This window comes from Pelophylax lessonae (genome assembly GCF_965119305.1).
Source record: "Pelophylax lessonae genome assembly, chromosome: 6".
Lineage (NCBI taxonomy): Eukaryota > Metazoa > Chordata > Amphibia > Anura > Ranidae > Pelophylax > Pelophylax lessonae.
The window spans coordinates 333,673,039-333,691,741 of NC_138773.1; the positions used below are offsets into that span (position 1 = coordinate 333,673,039).

Genomic DNA, 18,703 nt, shown 5'->3' on the forward strand with positions numbered 1-18,703 from the left:
CCTCCCCTCAGTACAAAGCACTCTCCCAAACCTCCCCCCAGTACAGAGCACTCCTCCAAACCTCCCCCAGTACAGAGCACTCTCCCCAAACCTCCCCCAGTACAGAGCACTCTCCCAAACCTCCCCCAGTACAGAGCAGTCTCCCAAACCTCCCCAGTACAGAGCACTCTCCCAAACCTCCCCCAGTACAGCGCACTCTCCCAAACCTCCCCCAGTACAGAGCACTCTCCCAAATCTCCCCCAGTACAGAGCACTCCTCCAAATCTCCCCCAGTACAGAGCACTCCTCCAAACCTTCCCCAGTACAGAGCACTCTCCCACACTCCCCCAGTACAGTGCACTCTCCCAAATCTCCCCCAGTACAGAACACTCTCCCAAACCTCCCCCAGTACAGAGCACTCTCCCAAATCTCCCCCAGTACAGAGCACTCTCCCAAATCTCCCCCAGTACAGAGCACTCTCCCAAACCTCCCCCAGTACAGAGCACTCTCCCAAACCTCTCCCAGTACAGAGCACTCTCCCAAATCTCCCCCAGTACAGAGCACTCTCCCAAACCTCTCCCAGTACAGAGCACTCTCCCAAATCTCCCCCAGTACAGAGCACTCTCCCAAACCTTCCCCAGTACAGAGCACTCTCCCAAACCTCTCCCAGTACAGAGCACTCTCCCAAATCTCCCCCAGTACAGAGCACTCTTCCAAACCTCCCCCCAGTAAAGAGCACTCTCCCAAACCTTCCCCAGTACAGAGCACTCTCCTAACCTCTCCCAGTACAGAGCACTCTCCCAAATCTCCCCCAGTACAGAGCACTCTCCCAAATCTCCCCCAGTACAGAGCACTCTCCCAAACCTCCCCCAGTACAGAGCACTCCTCCAAATCTCCCCCAGTACAGAGCACTCCTCCAAATCCTCCCAGTACAGAACATTCCTCCAAACCTCCCGCAGTACAGAGCACTCCTCCAAACCTCCCCCAGTACAGAGTATTCCTCCAAACCTCCCCCAGTACAGCACACTCTCCCAAACCTCCCCCAGTACAAAGCACTCTCCCAAACCTCCCCCAGTACAAAGCACTCTCCCAAATCTCCCCAAGTACAGAGCCCTCTCCCAAATCTCCCCCAGTACAGAGCACTCTTCCAAACCTCCCCCCAGTACAGAGCACTCTTCCAAACCTCCCCCCAGTACAGAGCACTCTTCCAAACCTCCCCCCACTACAGAGCACTCTCCCAAACCTCCCCTCAGTACAAAGCACTCTCCCAAGCCTCCCCCCAGTACAGAGCACTCCTCCAAACCTCCCCTAGTACAGAGCACTCTCCCCAAACCTCCCCCAGTATTAAGCACTCTCCCAAACCTCCCCAGTACAGAGCACTCTCCCAAACCTCCCCCAGTACAGCGCACTCTCCCAAACCTCCCCCAGTACAGAGCACTCTCCCAAATCTCCCCCAGTACAGAGCACTCCTCCAAATCTCCCCCAGTACAGAGCTCTCCTCCAAACCTCCCCGAGTACAGAGCACTCTCCCACACTCCCCCAGTACAGTGCACTCTCCCAAATCTCCCCCAGTACAGAGCACTCTCCCAAACCTCCCACAGTACAGAGCACTCTCCCAAACCTTCCCCAGTACAGAGCACTCTCCCAAACCTCCCCCAGTACAGAGCACTCTCCCAAACCTTCCCCGAGTACAGAGCACTCTCCCACACTCCCCCAGTACAGTGCACTCTCCCAAATCTCCCCCAGTACAGAGCACTCTCCCAAATCTCCCCCAGTACAGAGCACTCTCCCAAACCTTCCCCAGTACAGAGCACTCTCCCAAACCTCTCCCAGTACAGAGCACTCTCCCAAATCTCCCCCAGTACAGAGCACTCTCCCAAACCTCCCCCAGTACAGAGCACTCTCCCAAACCTCTCCCAGTACAGAGCACTCTCCCAAATCTCCCCCAGTACAGAGCACTCTCCCAAACCTCTCCCAGTACAGAGCACTCTCCCAAACCTCTCCCAGTACAGAGCACTCTCCCAAACCTCCCCCAGTACAGAGCACTCTCCCAAACCTCTCCCAGTACAGAGCACTCTCCCAAATCTCCCCCAGTACAGAGCACTCTCCCAAACCTCTCCCAGTACAGAGCACTCTCCCAAATCTCCCCCAGTACAGAGCACTCTCCCAAATCTCCCCCAGTACAGAGCACTCTTCCAAACCTCCCCCCAGTACAGAGCACTCTTCCAAACCTCCCCCCAGTACAGAGCACTCTCCCAAACCTTCCCCAGTACAGAGCACTCTCCCAAACCTCTCCCAGTACAGAGCACTCTCCCAAATCTCCCCCAGTACAGAGCACTCTCCCAAATCTCCCCCAGTACAGAGCACTCTCCCAAACCTTCCCCAGTACAGAGCACTCTCCCAAACCTCTCCCAGTACAGAGCACTCTCCCAAATCTCCCCCAGTACAGAGCACTCTCCCAAATCTCCCCCAGTACAGAGCACTCTCCCAAATCTCCCCCAGTACAGAGCACTCTCCCAAATCTCCCCCAGTACAGAGCACTCTCCCAAACCTCTCCCAGTACAGAGCACTCTCCCAAATCTCCCCCAGTACAGAGCACTCTCCCAAATCTCCCCCAGTACAGAGCACTCTCCCAAATCTCCCCCAGTACAGAGCACTCTCCCAAACCTCTCCCAGTACAGAGCACTCTTCCAAACCTCCCCCCAGTACAGAGCACTCTCCCAAACCTTCCCCAGTACAGAGCACTCTCCCAAACCTCTCCCAGTACAGAGCACTCTCCCAAATCTCCCCCAGTACAGAGCACTCTCCCAAATCTCCCCCAGTACAGAGCACTCTCCCAAACCTTCCCCAGTACAGAGCACTCTCCCAAACCTCTCCCAGTACAGAGCACTCTCCCAAATCTCCCCCAGTACAGAGCACTCTCCCAAATCTCCCCCAGTACAGAGCACTCTCCCAAATCTCCCCCAGTACAGAGCACTCTCCCAAATCTCCCCCAGTACAGAGCACTCTCCCAAATCTCCCTCAGTACAGAGCACTCTCCCAAACCTCCCCCAGTACAGAACACTCCTCCAAACCTCCCCCAGTACAGAACACTCCTCCAAACCTCCCCCAGTACAGCACACTCTCCCAAACCTCCCCCAGTACAGAGCACTCTCCCAAACCTCCCCCAGTACAGTGCACTCTCCCAAACCTCCCCCAGTACAGTGCACTCTCCCAAACCTCCCCCAGTACAGTGCACTCTCCCAAACCTCCCCCAGTACAGAGCACTCTCCCAAACCTCTCCCAGTACAGAGCACTCTCCCAAACCACCCCCAGTACAGAACACTCTCCCAAACCTCCCCCAGTACAGCACACTCTCCCAAACCTCCCCCAGTACAGAGCACTCTCCCAAATCCCCCCCAGTACAGCACACTCTCCCAAACCTCCCCCCAGTACAGAGCACTCTCCCAAACCTCCCCCCAGTACAGAGCACTCTCCCAAACCTCCCACAGTACAGAGCACTCTCCCACACTCCCCCAGTACAGAGCACTACCCCAAATCTCCCCCAGTACAGAGCACTCTTCCAAACATCCCCCCAGTACAGAGCACTCTTCCAAACCTCCCCCAGTACAGAGCACTCTCCCAAACCTCTCCCAGTACAGAGCACTCTCCCAAATCTCCCCCAGTACAGAGCACTCTCCCAAATCTACCCCAGTACAGAGCACTCTCCCAAACCTCCCCCAGTACAGAACACTCCTCCAAACCTCCCCCAGTACAGCACACTCTCCCAAACCTCTCCCAGTACAGAGCACTCTCCCAAACCTCCCTCAGTACAGAGCACTCTCCCAAACCTCCCCCAGTACAGAGCATTCTCCCAAACCTTCCCCAGTACAGAGCACTCTCCCAAACCTCTCCCAGTACAGAGCACTCTCCCAAACCTCCCCCAGTACAGAACACTCTCCCAAACCTCCCCCAGTACAGCACACTCTCCCAAACCTCCCCCAGTACAGAGCACTCTCCCAAATCCCCCCCAGTACAGCACACTCTCCCAAACCTCCCCCCAGTACAGCACACTCTCCCAAACCTCCCCCAGTACAGAGCACTCTCCCAAACCTCTCCCAGTACAGAGCACTACCCCAAATCTCCCCCAGTACAGAGCACTATCCCAAATCTCCCTCATACAGAGCTCTCCCTCTTACAGAGGAATGCCCAATCCGCTGAGGATGCAGGCGGGAAACTGTACTAGTATAAACGGGCTCTGAGCTCAGGGGTTTGGATCAGCAGGAGGAGGCCGGATGACTGAAGAAGAAGCGGGGTGCTCATGGACTGCTGGGGCTCAATGAGTAGACAGAGCAATATGTATATACGTATATGTGTGTACCTTTTTATGTATTTTACAATATGTATTGAGGTGTTGTGGGTTTAGTATTCCCGGGGGGTCTGGAATCTAAAGACTTCAAAGAGTCTTGGGGGGGGCAAAACCTTCAATCCTGTGTCCAGGTCTTACTGGAATGCTGCAGGCTGTGTGAATGTACAGATGTGCACGCTCGTTATAAGCCAGGCTTGGCCATAGCTCTTTGCTTCAGCTAGTAGGGAGGTGTGCTCCCATTGGAGGCCTGGTCATAGCTCAGTGCTACAGCCAGGAGGGAGGTGTGCTCCCATTGGAGGCCTGGTCATAGCTCAGTGCTACAGCCAGGAGGGAGGTTTGCTCCCATTGGAGGCCTGGTCATAGCTCAGTGCTACAGCCCGGAGGGAGGTGTGCTCCCATTGGAGGCCTGGTCATAGCTCAGTGCTACAGCCCGGAGGGAGCTGTGCTCCCATTGGAGACCTGGTTATTGCTTAGTGCTCCAGACAGGATAAGGTGTGCTCCCATTGGAGGCCTCGCCATAGCTTAGTGCTCCAGACAGGATAAGGTGTGCTCCCATTGGAGGCCTCGCCATAGCTTAGTGCTCCAGACAGGATAAGGTGTGCTCCCATTGGAGGCCTCGCCATAGCTTAGTGCTCCAGACAGGATAAGGTGTGCTCCCATTGGAGGCCTGGCCATAGCTCAGTGCTCCACCAGAAGAGAAGTGTGCTCCCATTGGAGGCCTGGTCATAGCTCAGTGCTCCAGCCAAGAGGGAGGTGTGCTCCCATTGGAGGCCTGGTCATTGCTCCGTGCTCCAGCCAGGAGGGAGGTGTGCTCCCATTGGAGGCTTGGCCATAGCATAGTGCTCCAGCCAGGAGGGAGGTGTGCTCCCATTGGAGGCTTGGCCATGGCATAGTGCTCCAGCCAGGAGGGAGGTGTGCTCCCATTGGAAACCTGGTCGGTCATAGCGTAGTGCTCCAGCCAGGAGGGAGGTGTGCTCCCATTGGAGGCCTGGTCATAACTCAGTGCTCCTGCCAGGAGGGAGGTGGGCTCCCATTGGAGGCCTGGTCATAGCGTAGTGCTCCAGCCAGGAGGGAGGTGTGCTCTCATTGGAGGCCTGGTCATAACTAAGTGCTCCTGCCAGGAGGGAGGTGTGCTCCCATTTGAGGCCTGGTCATAGCTTAGTGCTCCTGCCAGGAGGGAGGTGTGCTCCCATTGGAGGCCTGGTCATAGCTTAGTGCTCCTGCCAGGAGGGAGGTGTGCTCCCATTGGAGGCCTGGTCATAGCTCAGTGCTCCTGCCAGAAGGGAGGTGTGCTCCCATTGGAGGCCTGGTCATAGCTCAGTGCTCCAGCCTGGAGGGCAGTGTGCCCCCATTGGAGGCCTGATCATAGCTTAGTGCTCCTGCCAGGAGGGAGGTGTGCTCCCATTGGAGGCCTGGTCATAGCTTAGTGCTCCTGCCAGGAGGGAGGTGTGCTCCCATTGGAGGCCTGGTCATAGCTCAGTGCTCCAGCCAGGAGGGCAGTGTGCCCCCATTGGAGGCCTGATCATAGCTAAGTACTCCAGCCAGGAGGGCAGTGTGCCCCCATTGTAAGGTGGCCATAGCTCAGTGCTCCAGCCAGGAGGGTGGTATGTTCCCAATGGAGGGTGGCCATAGCTTAGTGCTCCAGCCAGGAAGTAGGTATGCTCCTGTTAGGAGACGGGTGATCTTTCCAGGAGACAGCTCTCCTCCATGTCTATCGGACTGGGAGAGTCTGGACTGCTAGGCGAGTCCAGGGAACTCTGTTAGCCTTGGGGGACTGGGAGAGCTCGGGGTGTTGGAAGTCTACCTATGGAGAGGCCAGGAGTAGAGCTGTGACTACAGGCTCAGCCAGGAGAAGATGGAGAGATGGAGGGAGCAGTGATGGGAGAAGTGCTGCTGGAGAAAGAGCCAGGTGGCCGGGGCAGGTATTTTGCTGTGTGAAACTGAAACCTGGTGTGGGCAAGTTTTCTGGACTTTATTCTGCTCAGAGTGATATTTATTCGATTACAATATAAGGTGTAAATAATGAGGAATATGATTGTAAGCTATTTGTGCTGTATATACTGAACCAACGTAGGGTGCATTTTTAAACTGAGACAGTATTGGGTGTATATTCCGGTAAATGATTGTATATCGAGTACGGAAAGGTGTGTGCGGCAATATGTAAATTCAGTTTTCATCTCGTCTATTTAACCCTTGGCACTGCAGGGGCCCAACAATCTCGCCTTCCTAATACAAGTGATGTGTAAGATTTGCGTTGCATTGCCAAGTGCAGGTTTACCCAGAAGGCCCCATGAAGCCGTAGTAGGTACGATTTTTTTTACGATTTCGTATGAGTTTTACAATTTTTCCATTAAGGCTGACGGCCTGAGAAGGGGATGCGGTGGTTGGAGAGCCGCAGGGTAACACTGAGATGATAGACGCTATGGGGGGCTCTGTGGTGGGTGACAGACCGGAGAGCGCGGGGAATTTGTGGCAGGCTGGTGATTAAAATGTCACAGGTTGGGATGGATGCAGTCATAAGACAAACAGGGATCTCTGTTCCTGGAGAGGGATGTGTCCCCAAGGCATGCTAGAGATATGAAAGCAAGATGGCTGGCCTGCGGATTCTTCCAAGGGTCACATAGAGGAAGAAATATTGGACAATTACAGTAATTCAATTGAATCCTCAGCACGCTGCCTGGAAATCTGGGATGTCCTGTCGGATGGCGCGGCTTTTATGGCGGAGATGTTTTATTACGAACGTGGCTCGGAGAATTTGGTCGTTTTGGAGGATAAATGGATTTTGGAGGGATTGCTTGGAAACCTCAGAGTCCCACAAAACACGGCGAGCAATTCCTCGGAAAGATTTGGTTTGGACTTCATCTCCATTATTTGAGATTTGCCGCCCTTCTGTCTTCCTAGAGGACCTGAGATTTCATTGCACAGTTGCTGGGACACCGGAAGGTGAGAGTTTCCAGTTTCCAGCCCCGCAGAATATCTCAATCTCAATCTGGTGCTTCCCACACATGGATCTGCCTGGTAAATGTTTAACTTTCTCCATATGCTGACAACGCCTGCCATAGTTCAGGAGGGCGCAGCTCAGTCCACGCACAGCACCTCGCCCAGGAACCTTGTATGTGTGGGTCATGATGATCTTCTTCTAGTCTGGACTATGGGGACATCTGCAGGAGACCACCCTACGACGGTGTCACAAGTTAGCCTGTGGTTTTGTTTGTATTCTCTTCCTTCCTTCCTGCAGTGACTAAATCTCGCTTCTTCTCACATGTGCTGTTTGGTTTCTCTGTTCACCTTTTGGGTGTCGCTGCTCCACTGTGGGTTATAGCCTTTTCCTTTTATTACTTCCTGAGTCACCTCCCTGTCTGCTTCCCTATATATACATATATATACATATATACGTGCTCAGTGCAGTCCTCCTTGCCTGAGCAACGTCATTGTTCTCTGAGCTCCCACCTGTATACCCCGAGGCCATTGTATCTGATTTCCTGTGTACCAACCCCGGCTTCGTTTCTCCGTCTATGTTTGTTTGCTGCCTGTCCTGACCTCAACTTTTCTCTTGGATCTCCTTAAAGTCTGCTGCTTACTCTGCAAACGCCAGAGGTCTCCACATTTTCAGCTGGGCCTACCTGGGGGCCGCGACCTGGTTCCAGCCTGCTGCAAGTCTATCCCCACCATCAGGGGCCCTGGAGAAGAAGCAGGCTGGGGCTTAGACTCCGCGCCCTGGGGAATCCTGAGCTGGGGATCTATAAGGGCTCACTACCACAGACCCACTGACAGACAGTTCATCTACAGAAACCAGACAGACCAATACGATGGCTGATAATCCCTGTACCAAATTCATCAATCACTCACATGTTTCAGACTTTGAGGTACGAATGACTGTGAAAATCTCGCAGACAGTCCTGTATGGAATTATTCTGCTGGCCGGGATCATCGGGAATAGTGTCACCATCCAGACCACCAAGGTTCTGAGGGACAAGGGCTACCTGCAGAAAGGAGTGACCGACCACATGATTAGTCTGGCCTCTTCAGACTTGCTGGTCCTCCTGTTGGGAATGCCGGTGGAGCTCTATTCCGTTATCTGGTTTCCATTTTCTTCTACTTATGGGAATATCACCTGTAAAGTTTATTGCTTTCTGTTTGAGGCCTGCAGCTACGCCACCATCTTCCATGTGGCCACGCTCAGCTTTGAGAGGTACATGGCCATCTGCCACCCCTTCCGCTTCAAGCTCATTTCCGGCACCCGTGCTGTCAAGCTGATGATTTGCTTTGCTTGGCTGACCTCGGTCGGTGTGGCGTTGCCGTTGATCTTTGCGATGGGTGCGGAATATCCGCTGGGGCCGGTGTCAGGCCGGCGCTCCCAATGTAATGTCTCCAACACTTATCATCTGACTTCTAATTGGACGCTTTGCACCAACCTGCGCTCCAAGTGGATTCCATTCCAGGCCAGCATCTTCAGCGCCTTCGTTGTCTACATCGTGGTCCTGGCCAGTGTGGCTTTTATGTGTCGGAAGATGATGGTGACTCTGATGGCGGCCAAGAAAGGAACTGTCACAGTGAAGGGTCCACCTGGAACCACTGGGACCAATGAGATGACCAAAAGTAGCACACCGGAGACCAGATCGGCCCGCAAACAGACGATCGTTTTCTTGGGTAAGTCATGCTCTTGTCTAATGGTGACCCGCGCAGGAAAACATATGAAATGTGGGGCAGGGGGGCACTGCTGATTTTAGCACTCTGGTGGATAACATGGGGAAGGATTATAAACTCCTTTACTGCTATCTGAGGAGAGATTTCCCATCACTTCCTGTCCTGGGGGGGGGGGGGGGGCAACCTTATACTAGACAGGAAGTGATGGAAAACAGACAACAGTTCTACCGTCCCCCGACTCATGTTGTGTCACTGGTGAAGAATCTCCTTTACTAAGAGGCAGGAAGAAAGGTCCCGGGACAGGAAGTGAGGGGAAATCTCTCCAACAAAGCCCCAGACAGCAGGAAAACCTGGCCGGGGTTCTAGGCCTTTCCTTCTCTATCCAGAACAAAAAAGAAAAGGGTTTGCGGTGTTTTTACTTTAACAAGCATGCAACCAGTGAAGTACCTGATCTGTATAAGTTCTGTCATTGATGTGAAAGTAGTGAGGTTACCGATAGTAACAACAGCCAAGCAAGTAGCATTCTCAGGAGAGGTCAGCAGTCGCAGACTCCATGGTTCTCTTCTGACGATCGCAGACAAATGATGTCATTGTAACGAGTGACGTTCAGCCAATACATGGGTGGGGGAGGGGAGGGGAGGATGATCGTACTATGTCTGTGTATTGTGGGATCTGAGCAATCGTTCAGTGTAGATCTAGCCAGTCAGTCCTTCCAATTACCTTCCTGAGACTCCGCCTCCAGCTTATCTCCCTCCTCCACCTATCAGTTCTTCCATTCTGTTGGTTCATTTTGTAGCTCTCAACGTTAATTCCATAACATTGTACAATCAGATTGAAGTGTTACATTTGGGGTCTTGATGTGACCCCCGACTCTGAGGGTCTGTGCCTGAGATTACTTGTCACCTTATTAACGATCAAAGTACGACGAGTCTGATACAACGCACAGCATTCGCTGTTTAGTCACTGTCTGAGCCCCCCAGATTATAGTGTGAGCCCCCCCTGTGGTAATGGTATGAGCCCCCCTCTGGTAAGGGTATGAGTACCCCAGATTATAGTATGAACCCCCTCTGGTAATGGCATGAGCCCCCCCTTTTAATGGTATGAACCCCCCTCTGGTAATGGTATGAGCTCCCCTCTGGTAATGGTATGAGCTCCCCTCTGGTAATGGTATGAACCCCCCTCTGGTAATGGTATGAGCTCCCCTCTGGTAATGGTATGAGCTCCCCTCTGGTAATGGTATGAACCCCCCTCTGGTAATGGTATGAGCTCCCCTCTGGTAATGGTATGAGCTCCCCTCTGGTAATGGTATGAGCTCCCCTCTGGTAATGGTATGAACCCCCCTCTGGTAATGGTATGAACCCCCTATTATAATTGTATGAGCCCCCCTCTGGTAGTGGTATGAACCCCCTTCTGGTAGTGGTATGAACCCCCTTCTGGTAGTGGTATGAACCCCACTCTGGTAATGGTAAGCCCCCCACCCGCAGACCCCCACAACCACAGCCCAATGTTGTCGGGAAGAGGCCCTTGTAACCATCAGCATGGCACTCCAAAGCACCCTCCCCATGTTGAGGACAAGTGGTCTGGTATGGTGCAGAAGGGGGGATGAGCGAGCTTCCTCTTTTCTGCCCTGCCAGGCTGCGCACTCGGATAAGGGTCTGGTATGGATTTTGGGGAGGACTCTAAGCTGTCTTTTGTTACATTTTGGCGTGGGGGTTCCCTTAATATCTGGACGGGGGGGACCTGTTTTTTTCATGTTTTTTTTATCTGTATTGCGGGGGAATACATTACAGCCGCCAGCATGTTTAAATGACATTTTTTCCTTTAGAAATGTCAGTATTGCTGCAGCAGGCTCCATACATCGTACACATACTCCACTCTACAGGCAGACTAAGGAGCCCCCCAGGCACGATATTTGAAAGAATTTTTCACTTTTAACTTTAAGCCTCATTAAAATCAGTAAATCACTGCTCCTGTAAAAACGATAGTTTAAAAAAAATGTTGGCATTGATACATGTCCCCCAGGGCAGTACCCAGACCCCCCCCCCAGGGCAGTACCCGGACCCCCCATACATTTTTTATGGCAATAACTTGCATATAAGCCTTTAAAATGAGGACTTTTGATTTTTCATGTTGGTGTCCCATAGACTTTAATGGAGTTCGCATGTTTGCTAGAACTTTTCCCTGTTCCAGATGTTCTGCTGTGGACTGAACCGAGGGGTGTTCCTCCCATAACTACACTGCACTCCAGGACCTTAATATGCTTCTTCTTGAGCCACTCCTTTGATGCCTTGGCCGTATGTTTTGGGTCATTGTTGTGCTGGAAGACCCATCCATGACCCCAGAGCTGTCTTTAATATTGATTGGACCCTGGACAAACATTTTCTTGGGCCCCCTCCATACAATTCCGCCCCCCATGGTTACACAGGACTCTCATTCCCCATACTACCCCCATAATTACACAGGATCCCTTCCACTCATACTACCCCATCACTACACAGGACCCCCTCCCCCATACTATCCCCATCATTACACAGCCCCCCTCCATACTACGTTGCCACTCAAGAACCATCAGCCCACTGCTGTTTCTGCAGAAAACTGTGGAGAATTAGGGAATGGGGGTTATTGTTGGGGGTAGAGAGGCAGGGAGAGGGGTTATTGTTGGGGGGTGGAGAGGCAGGGAGTGGGGTTATTGTTGGGGGTGGAGAGGCAGGGAGAGGGGTTAATGTTGGGGGTGGAGAGGCATCGAGAGAGGCTATTGTTGGGGAAGGGGGGGGGGGGCAGGGAGAGGGGTTATTGTTGGGGGGTGGAGAGGCAGGGAGAGGGGTTATTGTTGGGGGGAGGCAGGGAGAGGGGTTATTGTTGGGGGGGCAGAGGCAGGGAGAGGGGTTATTCTTGGGGGGGGGATGGAGAGGCAGGGAGAGGGGTTATTGTTGAGGGGGGGGGGTGCAGGGAGAGAGGTTATTGTTTGGGGTGGGTGGAGAGGCAGGGAGAGGGGTTATTGTTGGGGGGAGGGATCGGGGTTATTGTTGGGGGTGGAGAAGCAGGAAGAGGGGTTATTGTTGGGGGGGGGCAGAGGTAGGGAGAGGGGTTATTCTTGGGGGGGGGGGAGTGGAGAGGCAGGGAGAGGAGTTATTGTTGGGGGGGGGAGGCAGGGAGAGGGGTTATTGTTTGGGGTGGGTGGAGAGGCAGGGAGTGGGGTTATTGTTGGGGGGGGAGAGGCAGGGAGAGGGGTTAATGTTGGGGGTGGAGAGGCATCGAGAGAGGCTATTGTTGGGGAAGGGGGGGGGGGGCAGGGAGAGGGGTTATTGTTGGGGGGTGGAGAGGCAGGGAGAGGGGTTATTGTTGGGGGGAGGCAGGGAGAGGGGTTATTGTTGGGGGGGGCAGAGGCAGGGAGAGGGGTTATTCTTGGGGGGGGGGGGGATGGAGAGGCAGGGAGAGGGGTTATTGTTGAGGGGGGGGGTGCAGGGAGAGAGGTTATTGTTTGGGGTGGGTGGAGAGGCAGGGAGAGGGGTTATTGTTGGGGGGAGGGATCGGGGTTATTGTTGGGGGTGGAGAAGCAGGAAGAGGGGTTATTGTTGGGGGGGCAGAGGTAGGGAGAGGGGTTATTCTTGGGGGGGGGGGAGTGGAGAGGCAGGGAGAGGAGTTATTGTTGGGGGGGGGGGAGGCAGGGAGAGGGGTTATTGTTTGGGGTGGGTGGAGAGGCAGGGAGTGGGGTTATTGTTGGGGGGGAGAGACAGGGAGGGCAGTTATTGCTGAGGGTGCCAAAAACTCTAAGAAGTTCTGCAGCAGTAGCCAATCACTCCCCAGACGACGTCCCATCTGACGAAACCGGTTGGGCGGTACCGGACACCACGCTTGTCACGCCCCTCTCAACGCCGGCTCATCACATTCCCGCGGGACGCCGCGGTTTTAAACTAGTCTGCTTGTACTTTCCTTCATACACGTAAGTGGAACCGTTAATAAACTTCTCGATTGTTTAAATGCTGGATTACGCTATGGTCTCCCTTTATCTTCCTTCCCATGTGGTTGATATCTATTACCGGAGCTGTATATGAGCCTTATTACTTCATTGGGTTATACCTCTGGATGCCAAGATTGGTTACAAGCGCATATGATCCATGCCTATATCCCTATATTTGTGGAGGCAAGAGTATATGCTGAGTCCTTGACCAAAGCCTGGGTGGCCTGTCCATTAAGTTGGGGGCCCACTTATTCTGGTAAGCGGCCATCTTTTATTTACCTATCATGGGTGTTTTTTCTCCTGCCTCACCATCTACTGGGACTCAACCTTTGGATTACAACCTCCCATCCACTATTCATTTTTGGGATTCATGACCCCTATGGACTTTTTGTTTGTATCACTGCACCTGTTGTTATGACCAATGTGATATATTCATTACTTTAGTTGTTATCAGCGCTACACTATTTTGATATACAGTAGCCAATCACTGCCCTGCACTACAACACCCAGCATCCCTGCCCACCACCTCCAAAAGGTTTTGCAGTAGCTGAGACTCCCTGGGAAGTTATTCGAGGTGGTGGGCGGGACTCAGTGCAGGACACGTTGTCTCCAATGGAGACAGTCTACTCGCTGTGCAGAAGGAAATCATCCAGCAGCCGCCCGCAGAGGAGGGATGGGAGGGTCGGAAAGCAGCACATTGCGGGAGAAGAGACTCCGTCCACTCAGACTGAGCTAAGGGGGAGGGGCGGGGCTAGTAGAGGAGACACTGCGAGGACGTGATTTAAGCCATGCTGAGCTGGATAGAAACAAGGAGAAAACCAATCCACTTGACTTATTAGCGCAGGCTCAAGGGACAGTTGCTTTGGGCCCTACAACAATGAATGGGCCCTTGGCAGCTTCCCCTTTTGCCCTGCGTCGAAGACCACCCTCTATGACCCATTTTCAATGATCTAACTGAGGGAAGGAGGTTCTCACCCAAGATTTGATGGTACATGGCCCCGCCCATCGTCCCTTTGATGTGTTAAAGTTGCCCTGTCCCCTTGGCAGAAAAACACCCCCAAAGCATAATGTTTCCACCTCCATGTGTGACGGTGGGGGATGGTGTTCTTGAGATCATAGGCAGCATTCCTCCTCCTCCAATCACGGTGAGTTGAGTTGATTTTGGTCTCCTCTGACCACAACACTTTCACCCAGTTCTCCTCTGAATCATTCAGATGTTCATTAGCAGACATCAGACGGGCTGTACCATGTGATTTCCTGAGCAGGAGGACCTTGCCGGTGCTGCAGGATTTCAGTCCTCCATGGGGTAGTGTGTTACCAATTGTTTTCTTGGTGACGATGGTCCCAGCTGAGATCGTTGAGAAGATTCTCCCGTGTAGTTCTGGGCTGATTCCTCACCGTTCTCCATCATCATTGAACCTCCACGAGGTGAGATCTTCCATGGAGCCCCAGACTGAGGAGACTGACAGTTATTTTCTGTTTCTTCCAACCAACTGTTGTCACCTCTCACCAAGCTGCTTGGCGATGGTCTTGTAGCCATTCCAGCCTTGTGTAGGTCTCCAATCTTCTCCCTGACATCCTTGGACAGCTCTTTGGTCTTGGCCATGGTGGAGAGATTGGAATCTGATTGGTTGATTCTGTGGACAGGAGTCTTTTATACAGGTAACAAGCTGAGATTAGGAGCACTCCCTATAAGAGAATCCTCCTAATCTCAGCTTGTTACCTGTATAGAAGACACCTGGGAGCCAGAAATCTGCTGATTGGTCGGGGATCAAATACTTATTTCACTCATTAAAATGCAAATCAATTTATAACTTTTTTGAAATGCGTTTTTCTGGATATTTTTGTTGTTATTCCGTCTCTCACTGGTAAAATAAACCGACCAATAAAATTATAGACCGATTGTTTCTTGTCTCACTGTATGTGCTCTGAGTCTTACATGTATGGGCCTCTTTGTCTGACATTCTGAGACTCCACTAAATAGACCGTACTCTGTGCGATGCGTTTATCTGCTCTGTATTTGCCTTTCACCTGAATAATTACCTTTTACCTGAATAGTTTCATGTTTTACAAGCAGCACGTCTCCTACATCCAAAAACCTACAACCATTGAACCCAACCACGTCTCCTACATCCAAAAACCTACAACCATTGAACCCAACCACGTCTCCTACATCCAAAAACCTACAACCATTGAACCCAACCACGTCTCCTACATCCAAAAACCTACAACCATTGAACCCAACCACGTCTCCTACATCCGAATCTGATTTGCAGAATGATGGAGTTCTGGATTATAGGATGATGGGGGTTCCTGTCTTGCAGGATAATGAGGGTTCCTGTTTTGTAGGTTGCTTGGGGTTCTAGATTATATAACGATGGGGGTTTCTGTCATGTAAGATGATGGGGGTCCTGTCTTGTAGGGTGATAGGAGGTCCTAGCTTGCAGGGTGATGGTGGTTCTTGTCGTGTAAGATGATGGGAAAACAAGCTTGTAGGATGATGGGAAACCAAGCTTGTAGGATGATGGGAAACCAAGCTTGTAGGATGATGGGAAACCAAGCTTGTAGGATGATGGGGATCCAGGCATCTAGGATGATGGGGGTTTGTGTGTCTTGGATTGTGGGACAGAAGGGGTGATTATTTATTCCTCTCTGTAGTTGGGAAGGAAATCCTTCTCTCGGCCTCTCCATTATACAAATCAACATCTCAGCAGCTCTGCTAAGAATGTAATTGACATTTCTGTCTCCGCATAATTCTGAATGTATTATCAAAAAATAATTTCTCCCTTTGAGAAAATAATGATAATTTCTACATTTATATTCATTAATTTCCATTTTAAAGCTTTTTCGCCGTTCCTGGAGTGGAGCGTTTCATGTCTGCCGCCATCGTTTATTGAAAGCAAGCGTGAGTAATTATCAAGCTCTGGGGATGAAGTTTCTGCAGTCGAATTTTCAGGTTCCGATTCCGTCTTCTCATTTCCACAACAATCTGGAGAACCTCTGACAGTCGCTGCTCTGTCTCCTCTGACCGAGAAATAAAGAACTCTCGATATTGGGGCAAAAATCCGCCCATTTCACCAAAATCTTTCTATTATTGGAGTCAGTGGAGGAGACAACATTATGGTGCTTTCTGATAAATCGCTGACTGGAGACCTGACCATAGACAATAGGACAGACAGGAGGGGTAAAGATTACCTGTTTATGGCCATTGCTAGTCTGTTGCCTGCGTAAAGTCATGACTTTCCTAGACTTGGCCGTGTATTGTCCTATCTGACCATTTCCCGGCCATGTATTGTTCTATTTGACAATTTCCTGGCCATGTATTGTTCTATTTGACCATTTCCCGGCTGGGTACTTTCCTATCTGACCATTTCCTGGCCATGTATTGTCCTATCTGGCCATTCATAGTCCACATATTGTCACAATGCTCAAAGGTTGGCCACCATGTTGGCCTTGTCTGGATTGGCTGTTTGTTGCTCATGTTTGGTCCTGATTTCCTGACAAGTCGGCCCCTCGTTGCTGCGATTGTCCATTCCTTGTCATAGCGCCCTATGGTTAGGTAGACATACTAGTCTCATGACGTCATAGCGCCCTATGGTTAGGTAGACATACTAGTCTCATGACGTCATAGCGCCCTATGGTTAGGTAGACATACTAATCTCATGACATCATAGCGCCCTATGGTTAGGTAGGAATACTAGTCTCGGGATAAGTAATTTGATGGACGAGTTTGCTGTCAGATTCGGTGGTCCAGCATTGTCACCCCTCACAGCAGCCACACTTGTTTCAGAAATTCTACAAAGACAAATGTGAAATGACGGTTCACATGAGCCAATGACCTTCTTTATTGCTCTATAGAGGTCCTTATACAGCCGACTGTGAGCTACCATGACACCGAGCAGTGCTGGACCCCATAGAAGGTCCCCATCATAGATCCTCCATCAGTCCTTCAGTTTGAGGGACCTCCACATATGGTGGCCTTTGTAATAAGACATTGGTGTGGAAGGCGGGCACTCCATGTAGAAAAGATCGGCTCCAGTCATCTACTGGATGAGGGGACAATTCCAGCATTCAGGATGATGATCCCGGGGACGGGGTATTCTGTCTCTACATGTGGCGGCTGCATTCATTTTCTTGGGCTAAGAACATTTTTAGCAAGTAGAGAAAATTCTGGTTGATCCTGCCAGAAATGTCAGGCATGTTGTATGGAGCACTGTAGGGCAGTACTGGGGCCAGGCATGTTGGAGGGAGCACTGTAGGGAAGTACTGGGGCCATACATGTTGTAGGGAGCACTGTAGGGCAGTACTCGGGCCAGCATGTTGTATGGAGCACTGTAGGGCAGTACTGGGGCCAGGCATGTTGGAGGGAGCACTGTAGGGAAGTACTGGGGCCATACATGTTGTAGGGAGCACTGTAGGGAAGTACTGGGGCCGTACATGTTGTAGGGAGCACTGTAGGGAAGTACTGGGGCCGTACATGTTGTAGGGAGCACTCTAGGGTGGTACTGGGGCTGGACATGTTGTAGGGAGCACTGTGGGGCAGCATTGGGGCAGGACATGTTATAGGGAGTACTGTAGGGCATTATTGGGGCTAGACATGTTGAAGGGAGCACTGTGGGGCAGCATTGGGGCAGGACATGTTGTAGGGAGCACTTTAGGGCAGTATTGGGGCCAGGCATGTTGTAGGGAGCACTGTAGGGCATTATTGGGGCTAGACATGTTGAAGGGAGCACTCTAGGGCAGTATTGGGGCTGGACATGTTACACGGAGCTCTGTGGGGCAGCATTGGGTCATAACATGTTGTAGGGAGCACTTTAGGGCAGTATTGGGGTCAGACATGTTGTAGGGAGCACTCTAGGGCAGTATTGGGGCCAGGCATGTTGTAGGGAGCACTGTAGGGCAATACTGGGGTCAGACATGTAGCAATCAGACAATATTGTACAGTCAGTATGTATAGAGGAATTAGGAGAAGGGATTATAGATTTTTTGTGGCTGCAGAACATTTTCAGTCTGAAAACTGTAGAGAGTTCACGCTTGGCGGCCGGCATTGTTACGCCGAGTCCCGTAACATAATGTTTTGGTAATGATACAGAACATGAATTTTATTGTGCAGAGAAAATGACAGAGTGGCCGTCTGTAATAGCTGGAAATTGAGTTTGTGCAATTTAATAGCCGTAATGTTTCACGCTGGTCTTCCTTTAACCAGAATCCCGACTCGGCTCCCAGATTACTGAGAAAATTCACTTTATGTTCCTTTCTTGACACACAATCAGAACTTCCAGAGGACTATGGATGGAGGGGAGATCCCGGCACACAACTAGAACTTCCAGAGGACTATGGATGGAGGGGATATCCCGGCACACAATCAGAACTTCCAGAGGACCATGGATGGAGGGGAGATCCCGGCACACAACTAGAACTTCCAGAGGACTATGGATGGAGGGGATATCCCGGCACACAACCAGAACTTCCAGAGGACTATGGATGGAGGGGAGATCCCGGCACACAATCAGAACTTCCAGAGGACTATGGATGGAGGGGAGATCCCGGCACACAACCAGAACTTCCAGAGGACTATGGATGGAGGGGAGATCCCGGCACGCAATCAGAACTTCCAGAGGACTATGGATGGAGGGGAGATCCCGGCACACAATCAGAACTTCCAGAGGACTATGGATGGAGGGGAGATCCCGGCACACAACCAGAACTTCCAGAGGACTATGGATGGAGGGGAGATCCCAGCACACAATCAGAACTTCCAGAGGACT

The 18,703-nt window shown here is 51.8% G+C and overlaps 1 protein-coding gene across 1 annotated transcript in view; it reads left to right on the forward strand.

Moving 5' to 3' along the window:
- Nucleotides 1–8,110: 8,110 nt before the first annotated feature.
- Nucleotides 8,111–18,703, forward strand: part of GPR39 (G protein-coupled receptor 39) — a 110,365-nt gene continuing 99,772 nt past the window's right edge. The window contains exon 1 of the mRNA XM_082259984.1: nt 8,111–8,977. Coding sequence (XP_082116110.1) covers nt 8,137–8,977 — 841 coding nt within the window. The 5' untranslated portion in view covers nt 8,111–8,136. The remainder of the gene's footprint in view (nt 8,978–18,703) is intronic.